The 21,625-nt window shown below is 38.4% G+C and overlaps 1 protein-coding gene and 2 pseudogenes across 1 annotated transcript; 1 reads left to right on the top strand and 2 right to left on the bottom strand.

The window, feature by feature from the left end:
• Positions 29 to 391, bottom strand: OR52S1DP (olfactory receptor family 52 subfamily S member 1D, pseudogene; annotated as a pseudogene).
• On the bottom strand, positions 5,178 to 6,127 carry OR52S31P (olfactory receptor family 52 subfamily S member 31, pseudogene; annotated as a pseudogene).
• On the top strand, positions 19,855 to 20,799 carry OR52S23 (olfactory receptor family 52 subfamily S member 23). Its single transcript, NM_001391359.1, has one exon. It carries the CDS (start codon positions 19,855 to 19,857, stop codon positions 20,797 to 20,799), a length of 945 nt encoding a protein of 314 aa, NP_001378288.1.
• The last annotated feature ends 826 nt before the right edge of the window (positions 20,800 to 21,625 follow it).

The raw sequence follows: 21,625 nt of genomic DNA, 5'->3' as shown, positions 1-21,625 counted from the left end.
TCAAATATTACTCATCACAGAAAAGGACTTAGTCCATAGGTTTTGAAAAGCTGAAAACTTTGAGGAACCTGTTGTATATCCTCTTGGTCTTTACTCCATAGATGATGGTTTTCACCATGGGTGGGACCAGAGCATAGATCTTGACCACAAAAATGTAGGCATGTGGAGCCACATGATGCCCAAACCTGTGAGTGAGAAAAGAGAAGGCTGGAGTATAGGACATTAAGATGATACAGAGATGGGAACCACAGGTGTCCAAAGTCTTGAGTTGGACATCCTCGGATGGGGGGTGGAAGACAGTGTGGAGCATCAGAGCATAAGAACAAATGATCAGGATGAAGTCCACCTCCCCTGTAAGGAAGACAGCAATGATGCTAAGCGCTTCTCACATGCCTGGACTCCCTATCACAAAGAATGTTATTCTTGACTTTGCCCTGTTAATGTTGGAAGATATGAAATTGATACTGTGAATATGTCATGTGAGAAAGGTGGAGATTTTCCACCATGAATAGAAATACAGGACTTGGCAATCTTCGTAAACTTGTAATGTTTTTGTTTAAACCTGTGTTATGTTACTTATCTGATGGATGAGTATTTATAGAGTCTAATTGACTGATAACTCTCTTCAAAGAAACAATTCTTTCTCAAACAGTTTTGTCTCTGTGTCTTCTTTTGCCACTTTAATAGAGGAGTTTCACTTTTGTGGAATATTGGAAGTCTTAGTGATGCTCCAAGTCCAGTATTACCCAAGGATATCTGTGTGTGTGTGTACGTGCGTGCGTGTCTGTTTAAGATGCGACTCTAGTTCCGTGTGACATCACTCAGTTTTCTACAGTTTTATGTGACAATACTGATAGTATGTCTATAAAAGATTCAAGGGAAAATATGTAAATCTTGGCCAATAGGCTAAATTTTTAGCTATATGTTTATTTAAAGATGTCTCAGATCTTTCAGTTAACAAATACTAATTTGAAACTTTAAGACAATATTGGCTTCAGAATACTCCTTAGACCATCCCATGACACTCACATTCTGTAGAATGCACTTTAGAAAGAACCTACTCATTTTTATTGCAATAGAAAAATATGATGTCACAAATTTTTAAAGTTTGTATTAATTAAAATCACACCCTGAACCTGTAATTCTTTGACAATTCATCAGTTAAGCTGTATAATTAGAGGCAAAAGTAGCTTTTCCTAGAATCTTGTTGTGACATTGAACTCATCCCTTACCTATCCATTTATTCTACTTATGAAACGGCCTCTAATTTATATGGCCCCAATTAGATCTTGAATAATTTGGAAAGCATTTACTCTCTTTATGTTTTGGCTAATTGTGTAGCATTGGTATTTAGTCTCTAAAAGTTTGGTGGAATTCACCACAGCTGCCAAGTGGGCCTGAAGTTTTCTGTGTTAGCAGGTTGCTAACTACAAATTCAATTTCTTTTGTAGGTAAAGGACCATCCAGGTCATCCATTTCTTCCTGCTGTTGCTGTAAATGTCCTCAGTGAATGCATCACAGGATTCACATTCACTTTACCTTGCCTTTAGGCTGTGGGTTGATGAGTCAGAAGGTTTTTTCTCAAGTCTACCCCACCATCAGCTTTAGATCTTCCATTTGTTTCTGTGCCACAGATAGGCCGCTCTCCATGTTCTTGACACTCCCTCAGGAGTAGAACTCTGTTACTTGTCTCTTGAGCCCAGCTAGTCTGGTGGTGGGAGCTGGGGGATATTCTATCACTGATTGTGCTGGTCTAGCCTGTCTTAGTGCTGTGTTCCTGGATCTTCTTGCTGATTCTGGCCCTCCTCGAGTGCTGTGGGGGACTTCTGATGAACCCATCTCAGCCTGGATTTATAGAGTTTGTTTTTGCTCCTTTCCCTTAGCACCAAGGAGGCTTCACTTGTGCTCTTCCTCCAGAGGCTGAAGGTTTTTGTTCCTTAGGGGAAAGGACCTAGGTGAGATGTTGTTCCCATCCTGCAGAGGTTGCTATTCCCTCTACCAGGTCTGTTCCATGATGAATGCCTCCTCAGGCCTCTAGTTCTGCCCTCAGACTTTCTCATGAGTACCTGGTCCAAGTCTGGGGAGAAAAACCTGAGTGTGTGTGAATTCTCCTTTGTGTCACACACATTTGGCTCCCAGCCATGCTATGTTCTCACATAGGTTCACACTCAGCTTTGAAGAATTTGTTTAACAATTTCAACAAATTCTTTCTACTGGCTTGTGTGGCATCTGGCATCTGCCCCTGGTGAGCATGGGCTGCTGTTCCAGCTCTCTTAGGAGTTCACTGTCTTTCCTTAGATTTTGGGTTAAACAGTTGCTCTGTGATTTCAACTATCTGACAGGTTCAAGAAAATGGTGAGTGTTTTGATTATCCAGTATTTTTTTTTTTCGTCATAAGATCTCTGAGAGTTTTTCCAACTTTCTACATTCTAAGTAAAAGTTTTAAGTCCTGGTAGGGATTTTAAATCATGTTGTGTCCTCTGAGTAGAAGGATATCTATGTGTCCATTCTCAGCTTCCTATTACTGTGTTTGTCAAAGCACGGACTGTGGGCCACTGAATCACAAATATCCAGGATGATGATGAAAAGCAAATAGAATTTTATTTATGGGATACACCATGGAAGTTTTTGAATCTGATGATCTTAACGTGGGCCTGAGCAATCTGCATTTTTAAGAGGTTTCAAATCTAAATTTTGAGAGCTATCATTCTGGAAAGTTGAGACTTGATTATTAATCAAACTGGTGGATGGAGAAAATGGGATAATCTTTAGGAAGTGGGATGGTTGAATGCAGAATTGGCTAACTCAAAACTGGACACCACCCTCCCCTCAACACACACACACACACACACACACACACCCCAAACACTCACACACACCTGACTTGAACTAATTCACAGGGAACTTTGTTTCATTAGCTATCTGATGTTCCTAATGTCCTATCTTCTGAAACTGGTTTCTCACTTTCTAAACTTCACAGCCTTGGCTAATTATAGATTTCCTACTTTTGTCATAGCACTTGTCACATTGATATATCATAGTGTAATGTTACTAATAACAATGTAGTGCTTAAGAATGCAAACCTGGTGCCAATCATCCTGGGTTCAAATCCTGGCTTGAATTCTAACAATCTCTGTGACCACAGGAAACTCAATTAATTTCTCTATTCCCCAATTTCTTTAGGAAATGTATTTGTAAAATGAGGATATTAATACCACAAATTTTTTATACTCTGCATGAGAATTTTATGAGTTAATGTATTAACAGGAGGGACTATGAGAACATAAACACTATATAAGTGTTAGATGTTATTATCCTGAAAAGAATGTTTGTATGTCTAAATCAGCTTTATCAAACTACTAGAGCAAAATGTGTTTTCTCTACTTAATATTCATGGTTGTAAAGCCCATCCTTTTTCTGCACTCTTATTTACTATATGCTGGGAAGAAGCTGTTATAGATTCGAAAATTTGGTAAAAATAAACTGAGTAAGTTTAATGAAGACACTTCCTCTGCCACACACACAAGTAGACTCACACACTTCCTGGCAGTGAGACTTTCTAAAGAAACCCCATGTTCTCGATACCCCTCCATGTATTTGGGGTTTAGTTAAAGTGTTCATTGGCTCTCAAGCCAAACTAAGTCCTCCAAAGTAGTCTTTACCACTAAGGAAGATGACATTTTGAAATCACATGCAATAGTTTTTTAATCTCAATCTTTTCAAGAATCATATGAGAAAGAAAAGATATATTTATTGTACACATCTCTGAGACTCTGAAACTAATTACAAATCTTGCCTTAAGCATCTCTGTATCCCCAGTGAATTCTGGTTAGTAATTAAACATTGGGTAATGGATCTAAATGGAGTGTGATTATGGAGGATGAAATAAGCAGTAGCAACAATTTTGACACCTGAACCTGTGAGAAGCTCTGTTCTCGAGAGCTTCATTCAGTGAGATTTGGCTGTATATAGAATCATCGAGAGATTATAGAAAAATTATGGCTTTAGAGCTAGACAGACTTCAAATCCTAGCTCTTCTACTCACTAGCCCATTGAATATGAGCTTGTTGACCTATTTATCATATGGATATTCATGATAAGTAACTCTAAAAAATATTGCAACTGTTAAGTGATTATGTATACAGAACACAAAATAAAGAACTTGGAACCTATTAAATGTTCAATAAATGTTGATTCTCTTCACATTTTTAGCTTGAGGGGTGAAGTACTTGACTAAAACATTTTCCTGGTGGTAAGCTAATTTCTCGGTGCCTCAAAATGCACAGCAGAAGCTCAATTTCACATGAATCTAAGAATCACCTAGGGTCTTTAAAGTATAGATGCTTGAACACTCCCCACACTATACTTTTGCCTTCTCCAAAGTTTCATTTAAATCAAATTATACAGAATGTAGTCTTTTTTGTTTGATTTTTATCAATTTTTATCAATACCCACGAGATTTATTTGAGTGAAACTACAGAACACCAAAGAAAGCAAGAGAATTTAATGACAGAGAGAAAAGATAATTACCTCCAAATTTTTGATAATTTTGCCAAAACCAGACTTCTTCAAAGTAATAATAGATCCCAGAAGAGTCTAGGATAATTACTTCAAAGGGTTAAGAAAATGTAATAATTGGAGAATGGAATTGTGTATCTAAAAAAGTATTCTAGAAGAGGGAGAAATAAAGAAAACTTCGGAGTAACAGATAACAGAGAAGACAGCACCAAAATAATCTCACTAAGAAAATGTTGAAGTATGTATTTGAGAAAGAATGACATTTAGTCAAGAAGGAAGGCCCGAGGTGAAAAAAAGGGAAATTCCTAAATCTGGTCATAAGTCTTAAATGGTAAATCAAAGATAGGTGATGATATATCCTATTGATTTTAGATATCTCTCGTTTTTAGCCTTGGATGATTCTGCATGGATATTTTCATTTGTTTTGTATTTTGTTAAGGAAGCAATATTTTAATATTTTGCTAAACAGTCCTACTTGATAAGATATTTGCCTCAATGTAATCATTGTTACAACATAGAATATATCTTTGGATGCGCTACCTACCCACAGAAAAACCTTGGCCTTCTGACTATTGAAAGAGGGTTATTAATGAAAAATGCACACAGATAATATAATATTTGTTCATATTTTACTCACCAATGGAAAGGATTTAGTTCAAAGGCTTTGAAAAACTGAAAAATTTCAGGAACCTCTCTCATATCTTCTTGGTTCTTACCCCACAGATAACAGAGTTCACCATGAGTGAAACCAGGAGATAGATGTTGGCCACAAATATGTCGACATGGGGAGCCACATAGTGTTCAAACCTGTGGATGAAAAAGAGAAGAAGGCTGGAGTAAAGGATACTTAGATGACACAGACATGGGAGCCACAGGTGCCCAAGCTCTTCACTCAGGCATCCTCGGAGGGTAGGTGGAAGACAGTGTGGAGTATGAGGACATAAGAACAAACAATCAGTATAAACACCACTCCTCCTTTAAGAAAGCCAACAATGAGTCTATAGGCTCTGCAGATTCTTGTCTCAGCACAGGCAATCTGGATGAGGGCCATGAACTCACAGTATGTGTGGGAAATAATATTGGTTCTGCAGTAGGCAAGCCAACGTAGCAGGAAGGGGTGAGGACTGAGAAGTGCTGTGCCCCGGAATACAATAGCTAGACCCAAACTGCCAGTTACAGAATGTGTCAGAACAGCTGAATGTCTTAATGGATTACAAATGGCTACATAACGATCAAAAGCCATGGCCAGGAAGAAGCCAGATTCCACGGTGGAGCAATAGAGAATCAGGAACACTTGGATGAGGCAGACTTCAAAGTAAATTTCTCCATCACGGAACCAGAAGAAGCTGAGAAATTTGGGCACAGAGGTAGCACACACAATAAGGTCAGCCACAGCCAGCCTGCAGAGGAAGAGGTACATTGAGTCATAGAGTCTGGGGTCTATTGTGATGATAAAGAGAAGAGAGAAATTTCCCAGTAAGTCCAAAAGGTCGACCATACAAAAGGGGATGGAGATCCATATGTGGGTAGCCTCCAACCCAGGAATGCCAATGAGAATGAAGGCTGATGGATGGACATCTGTCTTATTGTATGCTGACATAATAAGCATCAGATATTTTAACTTTCGTTTCATGGGTTTTCCTCTAAAGCAAGTAAATGATAACTTATAAATTTTGAATCTCCTGATGATTTAAGCAAACCAAACTGCAGGAAATTTTAGGCTATGGAGAAATTACAATGTTTGTAAATATTTAGATAGAAATTATTTCATCATCTGACTGAGTCTCAGACATTAGTTCAGAGTCATAAATTACAATGTGGCTGATATATAGATGCTAAATGAGGGAAAATATCTAGGTACAAAAATCAGCATTAAACGTATAAAGATCCAAAATCTTCCATCCATTGAGAAGAAAGTGATACTAATTGAAATCTGAAGAATGTGAAAGTCATGAGTTTGGATGCCTTAGTCAGAAAAGTGCACTTGTAAGACACAAGTTAGAATGAGACAGGAAGGATGACAGGATGATTTCAATAGAAAACAGACTCCAATTTTTCTAGATTTTAATTATAAAATCTATTTAGTTAATAAATTTAATCTATTTACTTAATAGACTTTATTTATAAGAGTTTGGGGACATGCCAAGTTACAGGATATAGCTTTGAGACTGACATACCAAAATATGGGAGGAAGTGTTGATTGTTGTGGAATGACCAGAAGAAGTTTCATGCACACCAACGTGGAACTCTTTCAGGATGATGATAAGAGCAAGTTTGATGACCCACTCAGTGTGTCAGAAAATGAACAGCTCAATGCATTGCCCATGACTGTGCATTTGGACCAGAATTTGTGTTTACTCCCGATCTTACAAGCAAGAATTACAACAATCTGACTCTAACCTGCATTCTGAGCTTCCTTCACTTCCTTACACGTGTCCAATTAGTGAAATAACTTTATGACTTGCTCTCAATTAAGTTCACTCTACAGACAGTCTACTTCATCTAGCTTTCATGCATGACCTTTCCTTTTCTCTACATACTTCTCCTGTATTGACTGATTCCTTGTCCTGCGTCATAATGTGATTTGCTGATCATACATGTTCCATTTCTTAAGACTATTAAAGCAACGTTTTAAAAGTCAATACTACTACCCTAATAAACAGTTTGTTTTTCATTTTCTTCTTTTCAGAAACAGAATTAACGCTGTTCCTGAGACACTCATTTTACTTTACCCACTATTATAGATACTTGTCGATTATGCAGTCTTTGTGATCAGGAAAAATTATCCTTAAATCAATGTCCACTAAAGTAGAGATTGGACAATATATAGCACACTGGGCATCAATACTGAATTACAATGATAACACGTTTTTGCCTCTTAATCTGTTGTTGAAGTTTCATACCCACAATTTCTGCTTACTTTGTCTTTTTAGCCTTCAAGGTCGCTAGAGACATATGTTCTCTTTTGAGCATGGAAACAGCTGAATATGTGAGTCAAGGAACTTTAAAAATTCTAGAGAATGACATTTCTGAATGGTGATATAAATTGGGACAGATGAGGAATACAAGGAAACCAGATTATTGGGAATTTATGTCATAATTTGTAATTTCTAAATGTTTACTGTGAGTCAGTTGTTTTTCTGAGAACTTTTCACATAAATTTTAATCCTAATAATTAAGATAACTTGTATAAGGTTAAACAACTGGTAAGTGGTAGACCTGGTTTCTACCCTAGACACTAAATCTAGAGCCCTCATTCTTAATTGTTATGACAAATTGTCTTAATGATGTGACGGTTTTTTCAGATTTGTATCTGTGAGAGAGTGGATGGGGATTATTCTGGACATAATGGTAGAAAACACCATCATCTGGACCACTGGGTATTATGCTAAGTGAAATAAGTCAGGGGGAAAAAGTCAAATACCGTATGATCTCATTCATAACCAGAAGATAAAAGCAACAGCAAGCACTTAGAGACAGAGATTGGATTGGTGGTTACCAGAGGGGAAGGGGAAAGGTAGGAGGGCAAAAGGGGCGATTATGCACATGTGTGTGGTGATGGATTATAATTAGTCTTTGGGTGGAGAACATAACGTAATCTACACAGGAATCAAAATATAATGATGTACATTAGAAATTTATATAATATTATAAACCAATGTTACCATAATTTAAAAAAAAAAACAACACATTGAGGCGGTTTGGCCCTGTGGCTGAGTGGTTAAGTTCGCACACTCCACTTTGGCAGCCCAGGGGTCACCAACCAGTTTGGATCCTGGCCAAGGACCTACACACTGCTCATGAAGCCATGTTGTGGTGAAATTGCACATAAAAGAGCTAGAATGACTTGCAACTAGGGTATACAACTATGTACTGGGGCTTTGGGGAGAAAGGTGGAAAAAAAGAAAAGGAAGATTGGCAACAGATGTTAGTTCAGGGGCACTCTTTAAAAGAAAAGAAAAAAGAAAGAAACAGGATTCACACCCAATTAAGAGTCTAAAATGGATAACAGATGTAAAGGAATATAGACACAGTATAATGGGGCTGTATCACTATGGTTTGACTTTTTAACAGTGCCAATGTGCCCAATATAGTTATGGGTTATCTGTATAGTTTAACTAAGGAAATAAATAATGCAGAGCTACAATTGTATTCATCAGAAAAAAAATACAAACCAATAAAACACAAATGAGATCTGACCTTCCATATTAATAAAATATTAAGGGGGTCAACCCTAGTGGCCTAGTGGTTAATTTTGGTGAGCTCTGCTTCAGGGGCCCAGGTTTGGTTCCTGGGCATGGACCTAAACCACTTCTTCGTCAGCGGCCTTGCTGTGGCAGTGGCTCACATACAAAAAGAGGAAGATTGGCAGTGGATGTTAGCTCAGGGTGAAACTTCCTCAGCAAAGAATAAATAAACAAATAAATAAATGAATAAATAAATAAACAAAATATTAAGAAAGTTTTCTAATCTCTCAAAATACCTTTTCCCATATGTATTTGCCTAGAGAACTGGTCACCTACTCAATTCATGAAGGTGCTGACCCTGTGTCTTTGTTCTTCATGATATTTCTTCACACATAAAAACTCTCAGTAACTTGCTTAGTATTAAAGACTACTCACATACCAGCTCCTCTGAGACTACTTTTCTAGCTACCTTGAACCACCATTGATGCCTCTCTTCAGTGTCTTTATGACACGTGCACTTACCTCTCTTCTATGTCTTGTCGTATTGTATCTTATACTTCTGCATGTCTTTCTCCTTTATTATATTGCACTGATACTTGGCAGTGATCATGTCTTTTCACATATTTGCTATTGTTCCAATGAGCTAGTGAAGAAAAAGGCAAATAAAAGAAAAAAGAAGGGAGTGTTATTATTTTTCTGGTAAATAATTTCAATATACATTTAAGACAGTGAATCACTATAAATATATTATAATCTACACCAGTCCCCAAACACTGTAGTGTGTCAACAGTTTCCTGATTTTGATACTAAATTTTTAAGACCCACCTAGGAATCAGTCTCCAACAAAATTGAATTCTGTCAACACTTTGTTCCTTATTTGACTACAAGATGGGGAAAAACGGGGAATAGAGGAAAGAAACTCAGATCTGCTTTTTAGGAAAAATAAAATAAATGGCCTATGATGTCTCTGGCTAAATCCTACATCTTCTATCCACCTCTTTACAATAAGCAAACAAAAAAACAAACATGAATTGAGCATGTATTTGCACTATATTAGTGGCATTGCAGACATTATGCCATTTAATCCTTAAGGAAGTTTGTGGGCAGGTAATCATACAAGACACAGATAGAAAGCAAGTTAAAAATGTTCCATTCCTTTGCCTAAAGCTATTCTACTATGAAATCATTGCATTGGAATTTGAACCTGAGTATAATTACAAAGTTTGTAACCTTTATATTAACCGTTAGGAAATGAGTACTCCACAGGCTTTTGTAAATATAAGATGATATAAGGCATTTAAGTCTGCTTTCAGCCGCATGAATCATTGTTCGGATATCATAGATTTCTAAGGTTTCTTCAGATTATAGGGCTGATACACCTACACTTCCATTTTTGCTTCATCAGCCTTCCTCCGATGAACTGAACTAAGTAGAGAAGATCACGTACAAATTTATTTTCAAAAAATGTTGTATACCCTAGTTCCAACCTGTGACAGGGTAGTGATGTTGTAGCTTATAAGACAGACAATCTTTTCGGGGGCCACAATTCCAAATGGGTTCAGTTACTTCAAGAAATCTTGCACGAGCCTGTTTTTCAGAACCTGTCTGCTCTAACTAGAGCCCTGAAACCTCAGGGGTTCTGTGGGGGTGAGGAGGAGCACCCATCTCTCCTGTGGAAGCCTTCAGTTCTCTCACGACTTACAGCTTTTCGAAATGAGCTCAGTCATAGGCATGTTTTCTGATGTCTAAGGTTCCCATGGGCATGGAATGGGCATGGCCTCCCTGTGGTGGAAGGGAATCAATCCATTGGGAATTGGAGATTTGCGTTCAGAACGCAGGTTCTAAGTCTTTAGAGTTATTAACATCTTAACAACACGTAGTATCCAGGATGGGGGGCTTGGGGAAGTGAGTCTTCCTCAACTGTCTCTGGAATTTGCCTCTCAGCAGGATTGTCTGAGTCTCAGGATTTCAGGTGTTTAAAAATATCATATGTGTGTATTGGAAAATAGTCCCTTTGTTTTACATAATCCTTTTTATTTTTAGTACAGTAGATGTCTGCACCCACCCATCAGGATCTTAAAAGTTTATGTAGAGGCCTTAACTGTGTTGAATCATGTACATCATCCAGATGGGCTTAACAACATCTTACTCACTAAAGGCTTCGTCCTTGGAATAGCTCCTAACCTGGGAATCATGAGCAGAACATACATTCCAAAGACAGGGGAGGGGGTAAGGAACCTGTGATCACCTGGATCTAGCTGCAGGGTCAGCAGGCAATCATGTCCTCTTGATGACCTCCTCCAACATTCCATCCCTCTTGACCGACTGTTAAAATCTTATATGCCTCCCCCTTCTTTAGCGTGCCCTGAGCTGTCAGCAAGGGGTTTACCAGCATGGAAGCAGCTCCTTTGGTGACTGGCTGGATGCATTGGAGGCAGATGCCAGAGCAACACTACATTCACATACAAGAGAAAACACAGATTAAGATAGTATTTCCCAAAATAAGTAACAATGTTTTCCACCAAGAGCCCCACAATCCAAACCATTGATTTGTTAATTCCTCTAAACTAGGGATCAGATCACTCAGGGACTTCACTTGTGGCTTCATGTGATATGATAAAGATGATATATTAGCAGACTCATCAGGTATGAACACACAATATTCTGCTTGGATAATTGCACAGGTACCTCCTGGCAAGGTAGTAAGAATGTCCAAAGCCATTTTATCTTGGAGGACAGCTTTTCTCATTAGAGACATTTCAGTGCTCAGTAAAGACAAGCTTTGCTGGCTTTTTTTTTTTTTAATTTAAGGCTTGCTTGGTGAATTTAGTAAAGGTTTCTATGGATGTTATACTGCCCTCCAGGTCAATGGAGGAAACAAAGATGGTGGCCAAATGATTGTACCAGTAGAAAACAGAGTGTGCTCACCGGGTCTTGGGAAGAGGGAGGTTGGCAACTTTAGGAACTTAACCTGGTTGTGCATATCAAACACAGGTGTGAGGAGATGAACTACGGGCAGAATATGCCAGACCAGGACCCCCATTTTCACCCTTCTTTCAGTGGTGGGAGTTTCATTCCAGGGATCGTACGTTTCAACAGTTCTGGCTTGCAGAAAGACAATGGGATTCCAGTGGAAATTGAGTAGTTCCCCTTCACTCAGGGGTACAAAATAACTCACCCATCCTGGGGGGACATCTCATTGTAAATTCCAGCAGAAAACACATTTCCCAGGCTGGAAGAGGCTTGGCGTTTTCAGCAGCATAGCACATTGATCCTCCATGAGAATTGGGGCAGAAGCTGCCTCTTACAATTTCCAAACCTTTATGGTGTTGGGTGTCTCTTTTTTTTCTTTTCACATTTCTTTTCCTTTTTTGTGAGGAAGATCAGCCCTGACCTAACATCTGCTGCCAATCCTCCTCTTTTGCTGAGGAAGACTGGCCCTGAGCTAACATTCACGCCCATCTTCCTCTAGTTTATATGTGGGATGCCTACCACAGCATGGCTTGCCAAGTGGCGCCATGTCCACACCCAGGATCTGAAACTTTGAACCCTGGGCAGCTAAAGCGGAATGCGCACACTTAACCACTGAGCCACGGGGCCCGCCCCCTGGTGTTGGGTGTCTTGACAGGGGTCCTCAGTCTGGCATATGGGGCAACATGCCGTGCTAGTTGATTACTCAAATGTATTAAAGCTTAGGATAGTACTTTAGTCCACTTGTCCAAGGTGGTTTCACTTATTAATAATTTAATCTGCTGTTTTAATATTCCACTCTTCTTTTCGATCAACCATGCTACTTGCAGGTTATAGTGGAGTTGGAATCTCTATTCAATGTTATGTTCTTTTGTTTAGTCTTCCATATCATGACCTTTAAAATGTGGTACCTGATCATTGTCTATTTGATGAGGATATTTGTACATGGTCCTCAGCTTCCTTAATCCCCTAATGGTGGCAGCTTGGTTTGTACTGCAACAAGAGAAAGCTTGGGTTAGGCCAGATGCAGGGTCCATATGAACGAAGGCACATTTAGAACCCTCACTAAGAGGAAGGGGTCAAATATAATAAACTTGTTAGTCCCTCACTGTTCCGGAACTCCAGTGTGTCAACACGAAATAACCAAAAACCATTCTATAGATAAGGGAGATAGGAGAGTTTTACTTGAGCCAGAGCGAGGATTATAGTCCAGGAAGGCCTTTTCCAGAAAGGAAGAGAGCTTTCCAGAGAAGCTTGGTTTTCAGCACACTCTTATATCTTTTCAGAACAGAGAACATACGTTAAACATGCCCAGGATACATTTCCATCAAAGTTTCAAAGAGGTAGTCAGTTACACATTATCAGGTAAACATGACCTTGAAGCTGGGAAAGGGACTAATAAAGGCATTACCAACAGGGTTTTACAAAAAGGGGCTTACTAATAGGGTGTCGGAGGGGAAGTAAGGATTCTTATCTTAAGAGACTACATTCTTCCTCTAAAGGTTAAAGCAGATGCACAATGTATGTTTGATAGGCCATGAGTCAGGCTTCTTTAGTTCAAGCCGACTCAGATTTGAACCCAACTAATTACCCTATATACCTTAATATGTGAAAATCTCTTCTCAGGTAGATGGCCCCAGAATCCTTTGGCAGCTGCATTGGATATTGTTTAGAACACACAGGACATGTTGTTACTGTATCAACCAGGTAACGATTTTTCAAGGACACTCTGGCATTAGTGGCAATACACCATCCCACCTGGATGCAAGGGTGACTGCTCTTCTTATGGACCCTACGTGTTGTATCTACTGAAGGGGCAATTGTTAGGTTTGTACCTGAACTAGGGCATTAGTTTCCTGATTGCCAGGGGTGTTATGAGCTGAGAGGTGGAAACTGCAAGGACTGCCTCAGGCTCTTGCAGGCAAACCCAAATGTCTTTCCATATAGCCTGAGCCCTCAAGGGTTTATTCATAATCATCAGTTTTTTGGCTTTCCATTGTCTAGACCATAGGGTTAATCCCTTTAGAATAGCCCTATTGACTTATTATCAGAAGTCTAATTACTATTTTAACTTTTCCTTTGTATTAAGGGTTGGACTTAATGGGGCTCTATGTCCATTTCATTGTCAATCACCACAACATCCTCCTCTTTGTTCTTATCAGTTTCCCAGGATTCCAACACTTAGTGTCTCAATCAGACTTTGTTACAAATGTTTTGAACTTAATTCATGGTGGCTTGCCCTCCTAGTTTTGCAAAATGGCAAACGGCATGCTAAGGTCTCCAATTTATTATCCTGCTCTCCCACCTTGTCTGCCAGCCCCGAAGTTAGCAGAACAGTGACAACTACACACCCTTCTCTAACCTTAGCTCTTGCAACTTTCTAACTTGAGCTTCGGCCTCTGTGTTGGTTGTTGGAGGCCACCTGAACTGCCCACAACAGAGGCCAGCCCACTGTGGCAACCATTCATTTCCTTTCTTTGCCACAGTGCGCTATGGACATTTCCTCAAACAAACCCATGAAACCAGCCATAATTTTTAGCATGTTCCTGTACTCATGTGGTGGTCTACAAGCATGTAACATACAGGTCACCCCTCCCCACGTAGAGGTCGATGTCCTACTCAGGATTTCGCCGATGGATGCCTCTTTTCCAAAGCTTGTTTCTTCTGTCTGATGGCTGGCTTGCCAATTGTTGGTTCCCAAACTGGCCCACTTAGAGGGAAGGCAGGGAGAGACTGAAGAAAGAGGCAGACCACTCCAGATTAGTAGGTGTCAGGCTTAATAAGCAGAGGAATTTACATACAAGGTTTGTTTTGGGCACCCACAAGATGAGTAGATATCTGCACCCAGCAGCCAGAATCCTAAATGTTTATATAGAGTCATTAATTGGGGTCAGTCTCGTTTGCTGTCCAAATGACCTCAACAACGCATTGCTCTCTCAAGGTTACATCTTTGGAATAGATCCTAGTGGGGGAATGGTGAGTGAAATATACATTCCCAGGACAGGGAATAGGGTGAGGAGCCTGTGATTGCCCAGGTCTAGCTCGCATGTCAACCAGAGGTCAAATCCTCTTGAGGGCTTGCTCCAATGATATAATCATAATATTGACAATGAAACAATGATGTTTTTTATCTTCCTTGAACTACATCTTCCAGAATTATTCTATACAAATAATTTCATTATTTTCCAATAAATATTATGTGTGCTTACCTATCAAAAAATTCTCCTGGATTACCTCCAAACAGACCTGACTCCCATAATGATTTCTTGTGCAGCTGGCATATTTTCATGCAACCTACTGAGAAGGAGAGAACTAGAGAAAGAATAGGATTGAGGAGATTGGAGTTTAAGAATTCTATTTTAGAAGTACTCAATTAAAACTCATATTAAACACCCAGACGGAGATACCAAGTTGTTGAGTGTGTAAAGAAGTTTTATTTAGTATATTGGGCAGGGATGGTGATAGGAAATTGGAAATTTTCAGCACATACATTCTATTTGTAGCCATAGGAATAATTGTGATCATAGAAGGGGAGACTATAAATGTGCAGAAGATTATGGTAGAACAAAAAATACATCCAAGAGAGAAGGAGAAACTGGAGAAACGTGTAAGGAAGTAGATGACACAAAGTATCTTCACTGATGGCCTGATTATCCTCACCCTCCACATCCATCCAAGAGCAAGCTCTGCTGATTCTACCTTTAATTCGTCTGAAATCTTTTAATTCATTTTATCTTGATAAGCGTAGTCTGAATCCAAGCCAGTATTAGATTTCTTCTGCCATAGTCCACGAGTCAATTATCTATTTGCTCCTACTGCAGACATAGTAGTCATCTTTCGTTCCTTTTTGTTCTTCACAATCATTTCATAAATTCACCTCTAAAATATATGCATAACCCAATCTTGTTTCATTATTTATATTTTAGCTACCTTAGAAAATCTGACATCATCGTAAATGTTATCTTTGAAAATAGCCTTAGAATTGACCTTGTTTCCAATCTTGACATTCTACAACAGTTGTCTAGAGAGGAGATCAAATTACCAAGTTCAGAAAATAACAGTTTCCTATGGCACTTAGACTGAATTTAAGCTTTTCTTATTGATCTATATGGTCCTAAATGACCTGGTCTGCACCGCTCTTTAACCTTCTCTATACCACTCTTTCCCTTTGCTTACCTTGTCCAACTAATTTACCCTTTTTCTCTTCCTCAATACTTAGCAAGAATTTTCTCCCAGTGTGGAAAATAGTCTTTGGATCATGTTCTGATATCTTTTTCTTGCAATACTCTTCCTTAGTTCTTTTAATTGCTGGTTTATTCTTACCATTCAGGTCTTAATTCAAATATTATCTCCTCACAGAGATCTTCCTTGACCTCCTTTTTCTAAGTTCTTCCTACCTCTAGTCAGTATCCATCACATCCACCTCTTATCTTCCATCAAAGAACTTTTTAATTTTCTGAAACATTATGTTTTTTAAGTTTGTTGTTGATTTATCCCACTAAAACAATTATTCATAACATCATGGATCTTGTCTACTTTGTTTATTACATTTCCAGTCCCTAGAATATTACCTATTACCTAGTTCCTAGAGAAGAGTTAATTTGATGACAGAGCTCATTTAATGAATAAATCTAGGAATGTGAAAAAATTCCACGTGCATGGTGGAATAGTAAGGGATCATAAAGCTTCTTTGCAGGGTAATGTTCAGAACAGTAGGTGTGCATAGTTTTATGTATTTTTCTCTTTAATTCTAAAATATTATTATGCATATAGAATGGACATTTATACTTTTTCTAATCAATGGAGCAATGAAAATCACACATATATCCAGGAACCGGAGAAGTCTTAAGTGAATTATGGAATATAAAATTAACGATACCTTTTGTGACCATTAAAGTTATAATTATGAAAAGTGTAGCATTAAGAGAAAGGTCTTTGTTGCACTATATTTTCTAGGAAATTGGGAATTATGTATACTTAACCAAGTCAAAAATCATTATGGAAAACCAATGTGGTTATAAATTCGAAAGATTTTAGTGTAAGAAGTGTATCTGTTGACTAAGTGGTTTTGGCCAACAAGTATGTCCCCATTGAAAAGAGTTTTATAATGAGACAGATTCCATTAAAGAAATTATCTGTTTTCTTCCCCTGTCCTTGGATTGTTAATAAAAACAGTGGGAGAACAACTCTGAGGAGTTTGGTGTTATCTTCTGCCAAAGAGCCTCTGCTCTGGCATATGCTGGGCTCCACAGGGAACCCATGCACACCTGGGCCACTTTCTTGGCTCCTGGGAGACTTCATTCTAGAACTATTAATATAGTTGAGGTTAGCTGGTTATAATAAAGACAGGCCAGAAGCTTCTGGTGATATAGGACAGGTGAGGTCAAGGATAACAGAATCTCCTGAATATCTCCCTTCACCACCAAAGATACAGAGGAGGAGGCCCTGGATACTTCATCAAGGCCAAAGGGATGAAAAAATAGAATGACATTGGAAGATTAAAATGAGTGCTCTAGGGTAGCAGGCGGTGAGGAAATGATGGGGTAATGATTACTATCTTCTATAAAGGAACCACCTCACCAAATTGACAAGATGTATAAAATCTTTTTTATTACATCCTTCTTATTTCTATCAATTCATGATCTGAATCAACTGTGATATTTCTCAAACCACCAGATCTTACTTCTCTTTAGGATTTTCCCTTTTCCTAGTAGCTTTATAGTCTTCCCATCTGATCTTGTCTCCAGGAAATGCATGCGACCCATTGAGGTTTTCTAAGAATAACTAATGCCAGTGAAAAGAGGAGACATAAAAGTAACAACCCTTTGACCCCCTGTTTAGTCAAATCCTAGGGCAAAGGACATTTGATATGTACAAAAGACCCAAGGATAACCCAGGTTAAGATATTTATCAAGGAACTGAGAGCGAAGTGTTCTAGGCTGAAGTACAGAAAGAAGCACCTGGAAGGAGAGGGATTACATGAGCTTACTCTCCTTTCCACTTCTGCACACTCAGGAACGCTACCTGCACATGTCATGTCTGAAGTATGTATCATTGTTGCTGAAGTGAGAAGCAGGAGCTTTGTGACCTACTGAAGAAAAGTCAGTTCCTGTAGTGGCAATGGGACAAAGAGAAGGAAATTCCAGGCAAGTATTGTGCCCATGTGTCTTCTGGGGAAATAGACTAAAGGATGGTGTCCCAAATAGGATTCAAGCTGTCTGACTCCTTCACTTTGCTACACTATACTGCAAAAAACTCTAAGGCCATCTAAATTTCTAATTCAGGCCTTGGTCACTAAGTCTCCAGAAGAAAGTGAAGATCAAAGAACAGTGAGCCCAGGTGCTGACGAACTTGTAAAAAATGTCTCTGCACAAAAGGTTGTCCTCTTGGCAGAAGAGTTAATGGGCCTATTGTATGGGCCAGTTAATCCCTCAATGTGCAACGTATGCAAAATTCCTTTGTAAGTACATTGTTCGCTATTTTGCATTTCTAAATTTGCTTAGTTTATCTCTATTGTTTTTCTTTAATTTGGTAGAATTTTCTTAGGTTTTGTCCTCTTTTAAATGGCATCCTCTTATTTTTTTACTATTCTGCTAAATCCCACTTTTTTCTTATTTTCATCACTTCCTGTCTTCTATTTTTCTAGGGATTATTGTTGGTGTTATTTTAAAATTCTAAATTCAAAGTTTCTTTGTTGATTTTCTCTTTATCATTCATATAATAAAAGCAAAGCAGTCTGTAAATTTACTGCAAAGTTTGAATTAGAATTATGCCACACAAATGGCATATGTTCTCATATTTTATAATTTTATAAGGGGGTATTCCTTTGAGCTTGACTTAATCATTAATAGAAGAGTTGTTCTAAAAAGCAAATCAAATTGCATAATTGTGAGTGTGCTTTACCTACCCTTTGCCTACAAATATCTAGTTCATAAACTTCTATTTGATCTGCTGAAGTAAAGCTATTATTCAAAATAAATTTTCAGCTTTCACTTTTATAGCTCTCATTTCTTGGAAAAATCATCTAAAATATGTGCCATTAGAATTATTTATCCATACATGCTAATTCGGTGTGGCATAGTGGACATTCAAGTGAAATTTAGGAAAGAATCATCTGTTCTCTTCATTCTACAATTTCATTACCATTTTAATATATTTTAAAAATACTCAAAAGATAAATTTGATACTTAGGTGAGACAATTAAATGTAGAGTTCTTCAAGGGTCATTCAAATACAATTGCAATTTTCTTTGAAAATCCCCCAAATATTTGAAAAATATTAACATATTACTAAATAGCCTATGGATCAAGAAATTAAAAGAAACACTAGAAAGTAGTTTGAAATGAGTGAAAATGAAACAAAACATATTAGAATTAGTGAGAAAATACTAAAGCACTACTTTTTTAACAAGGAAAAACAATGCTCATTTGTTATAAAACATTTTTTCCAAAGATTGCTATAAAGAAGCAATATTTTGTTTCTATTTCCCTTAATGTGCGACTCCCTATCTCTGCTAACAGATGAGCTTGTAATGATTCAGACTTTACACCATGCAGAGACACGTATAAAGGATATTTTTTAGGCTACCAGAGTAACATATAATAAATGGGAACTTTCTCTCATCAATTAACAGTATATCATGAGGGCCTCACCTATGTGTTTTATAACACAAGAAGGCAGTCACAGACAAAAGCTTATTTCTCAAATACGTATTCCAACTTCTCCCACATACAAACCCCCAAAATTCCTTAACTTTCTCAGACATCAGACACTGATGTCTTCTGATTGCGAACTTTATTTAAGTTATAATATTCTCTTTATTTTAAAGGTCCAGAATGCTTCAGAACCAAGATTATCTGTGAATCCTTTGACTCATACAAGTGGAATAGATCTCCCTACATATTGAGTCATGAAAGTCATAAAACTGTTTATTCATATAACTTTTACTGCATTAATCTCTTGGGAATTTAATCACTGGTTTGCATCAGTTTCTCCCCTATTAGAATATTAATATCTAAATTTAGGGATGGGTCCTATGTATCATTGTATCCTTAGGGTGTAAAAAATTGCTGAACATTTTATGTAAATCAGTAGATAAAGGCATCAGTAAAGTAATGGACAAATGGGTATGAAAGAATCTACACCACTGCACAACTGAAAGCAGCCAGTAGTTTTCATCATGTCTTTGTCAAATGATACCAATCTTCATCCCAGTACATTTGTTCTCCTTGGCATTCCAGGGATGGAGGCCATCCACTCTTGGCTATCAGTGCCCTTCTGCCTCATCTACTTGAGTGCTCTCCTGGGAAATTTCTCGATTTTATTTATTATCAGAACAGATTCCAACCTGCATGAGCCCATGTACTTCTTCCTTTGCATGCTCATTGTGGCTGACTTGATCATCTCCACTACTGCTATGCCCAAAATCCTCAGCAATTTTTGGTTCCATGACAGGGAGATCTATTTTGAAGCCTGCCTTGTACAAGTGTTTCTCATTCATTCCCTCTGCAGCATGGCCTCAGGGTTCATCTTGGCCATGGCCTTTGACCGATATGTGGCAATCTGCAATCCTCTGAGACATTCTACTATCCTGACACATAGAGTCATCAAGAACTTGGGGCTGGCTATTGTCTTCCGTGGGGCTTTGCTCTTCAGTCCTCAACCCTTCATGCTTTGCTGGCTTCCTTACTGCAGAACTAATGTCGTCCCTCACACTTACTGTGAATTTATGGCTCTGATCAAGCTTGCTTGTTCGGAGACAAGGACCTACAGAATATACAGCCTGACTGCTGCCTTCCTTACTGGAGGTATAGATTTCATACTAATCTTATGTTCTTACGTTGTCATCCTCTATACAGTCTTCCGTCTTCCATCCAAGGCTGCTCAACTCAAGACCTTGGGCACTTGTGGATCCCATGTGTGTGTGATCTTAGTGGCTTATACTCCAGCCTTTTTCTCCTTCCTCATTCACAGGTTTGGGCACCATGTGGCTCCTCATATTCATATCTTCGTGGCTAACATCTACCTCCTTGTTCCACCCATGGTGAACCCAATGATCTATGGCGTAAGAACTAAGAGGATCAGAGAACGATTCCTCCAAGTTTTGACATCTCACAAATTCTAAAACAAACAACTCTTCACTTAACGAGTTTTTATGACTTATGGGGGGAAAAAGACATTAACCCTTTTTCTAGAAGCCTAAATCCCTACATCTTCTATTTGTAATATTTAAAATATTAATTAGCATTGATTAGATTTTGTTCTTCTCCAGAAACTTGCTGGGGAGATGGCTGACTTAGGTGATTTATTCTTAATATATTTGCTTGATGATAAAATATCTTTACTGTTATGTGATCTTATTCATTATGTTTACTTCCAGAAGACTATTCTGTGGTTCAGTCTTATCAGCTTAATCAGAGATTCTTTTTTCCTGAGGAAGATTCGTCCTGAGTCAACATATGCTGCAAATCTTCCTCTTTTTGCATATGAGCCACCATCACAATGTGGCCACTGATAGATGAGTGGTGTAGGTCTGCACCCAGGAACTGAATCCAGGCCCCCAAAATAGAGCACACTGAACTCGATCACTAGGCCACTGGGGCTGGCCCAGCAGTGGTTTTATTGACTCATTTTCTCTGACTTTCACTAGAGTGCAGTGCATTTTCAGGTCTCAATTAGTGGGATTGTTTATATCTTCTGCACGCTAAGACTGAAAGAATTTTCAATTTGTAACCTGGAAATTGAGATGGTTCTAGCAAAATGTTCTCTGAATAGATAGTTGAGCAAATCATCATGATATGCTTTCCAACGGCCTTCCTGCAATTTTTCGTGACATAGTCTTATTTTATTCTGTCTAGCTAACATTATCTTAAAGTTTCTATATAATATCTATTCCCATGAACACTTCTCCAGAAGACTTAATGACATCCACAATTATCCTACCATTTTTC

The sequence above is a fragment of the Equus caballus genome, chromosome 7 (genome assembly GCF_041296265.1).
Source record: "Equus caballus isolate H_3958 breed thoroughbred chromosome 7, TB-T2T, whole genome shotgun sequence".
Lineage (NCBI taxonomy): Eukaryota > Metazoa > Chordata > Mammalia > Perissodactyla > Equidae > Equus > Equus caballus.
The sequence above is the reverse complement of the archived record's forward strand: the minus strand, read 5'-3'. Positions and strand labels throughout refer to the sequence as shown.

Excerpts from the sequence above, each read along its gene's own strand:
- OR52S23 (NM_001391359.1), top strand. The coding sequence starts at position 19,855 with ATGTCTTTGTCAAATGATACCAATCTTCATCCCAGTACATTTGTTCTC.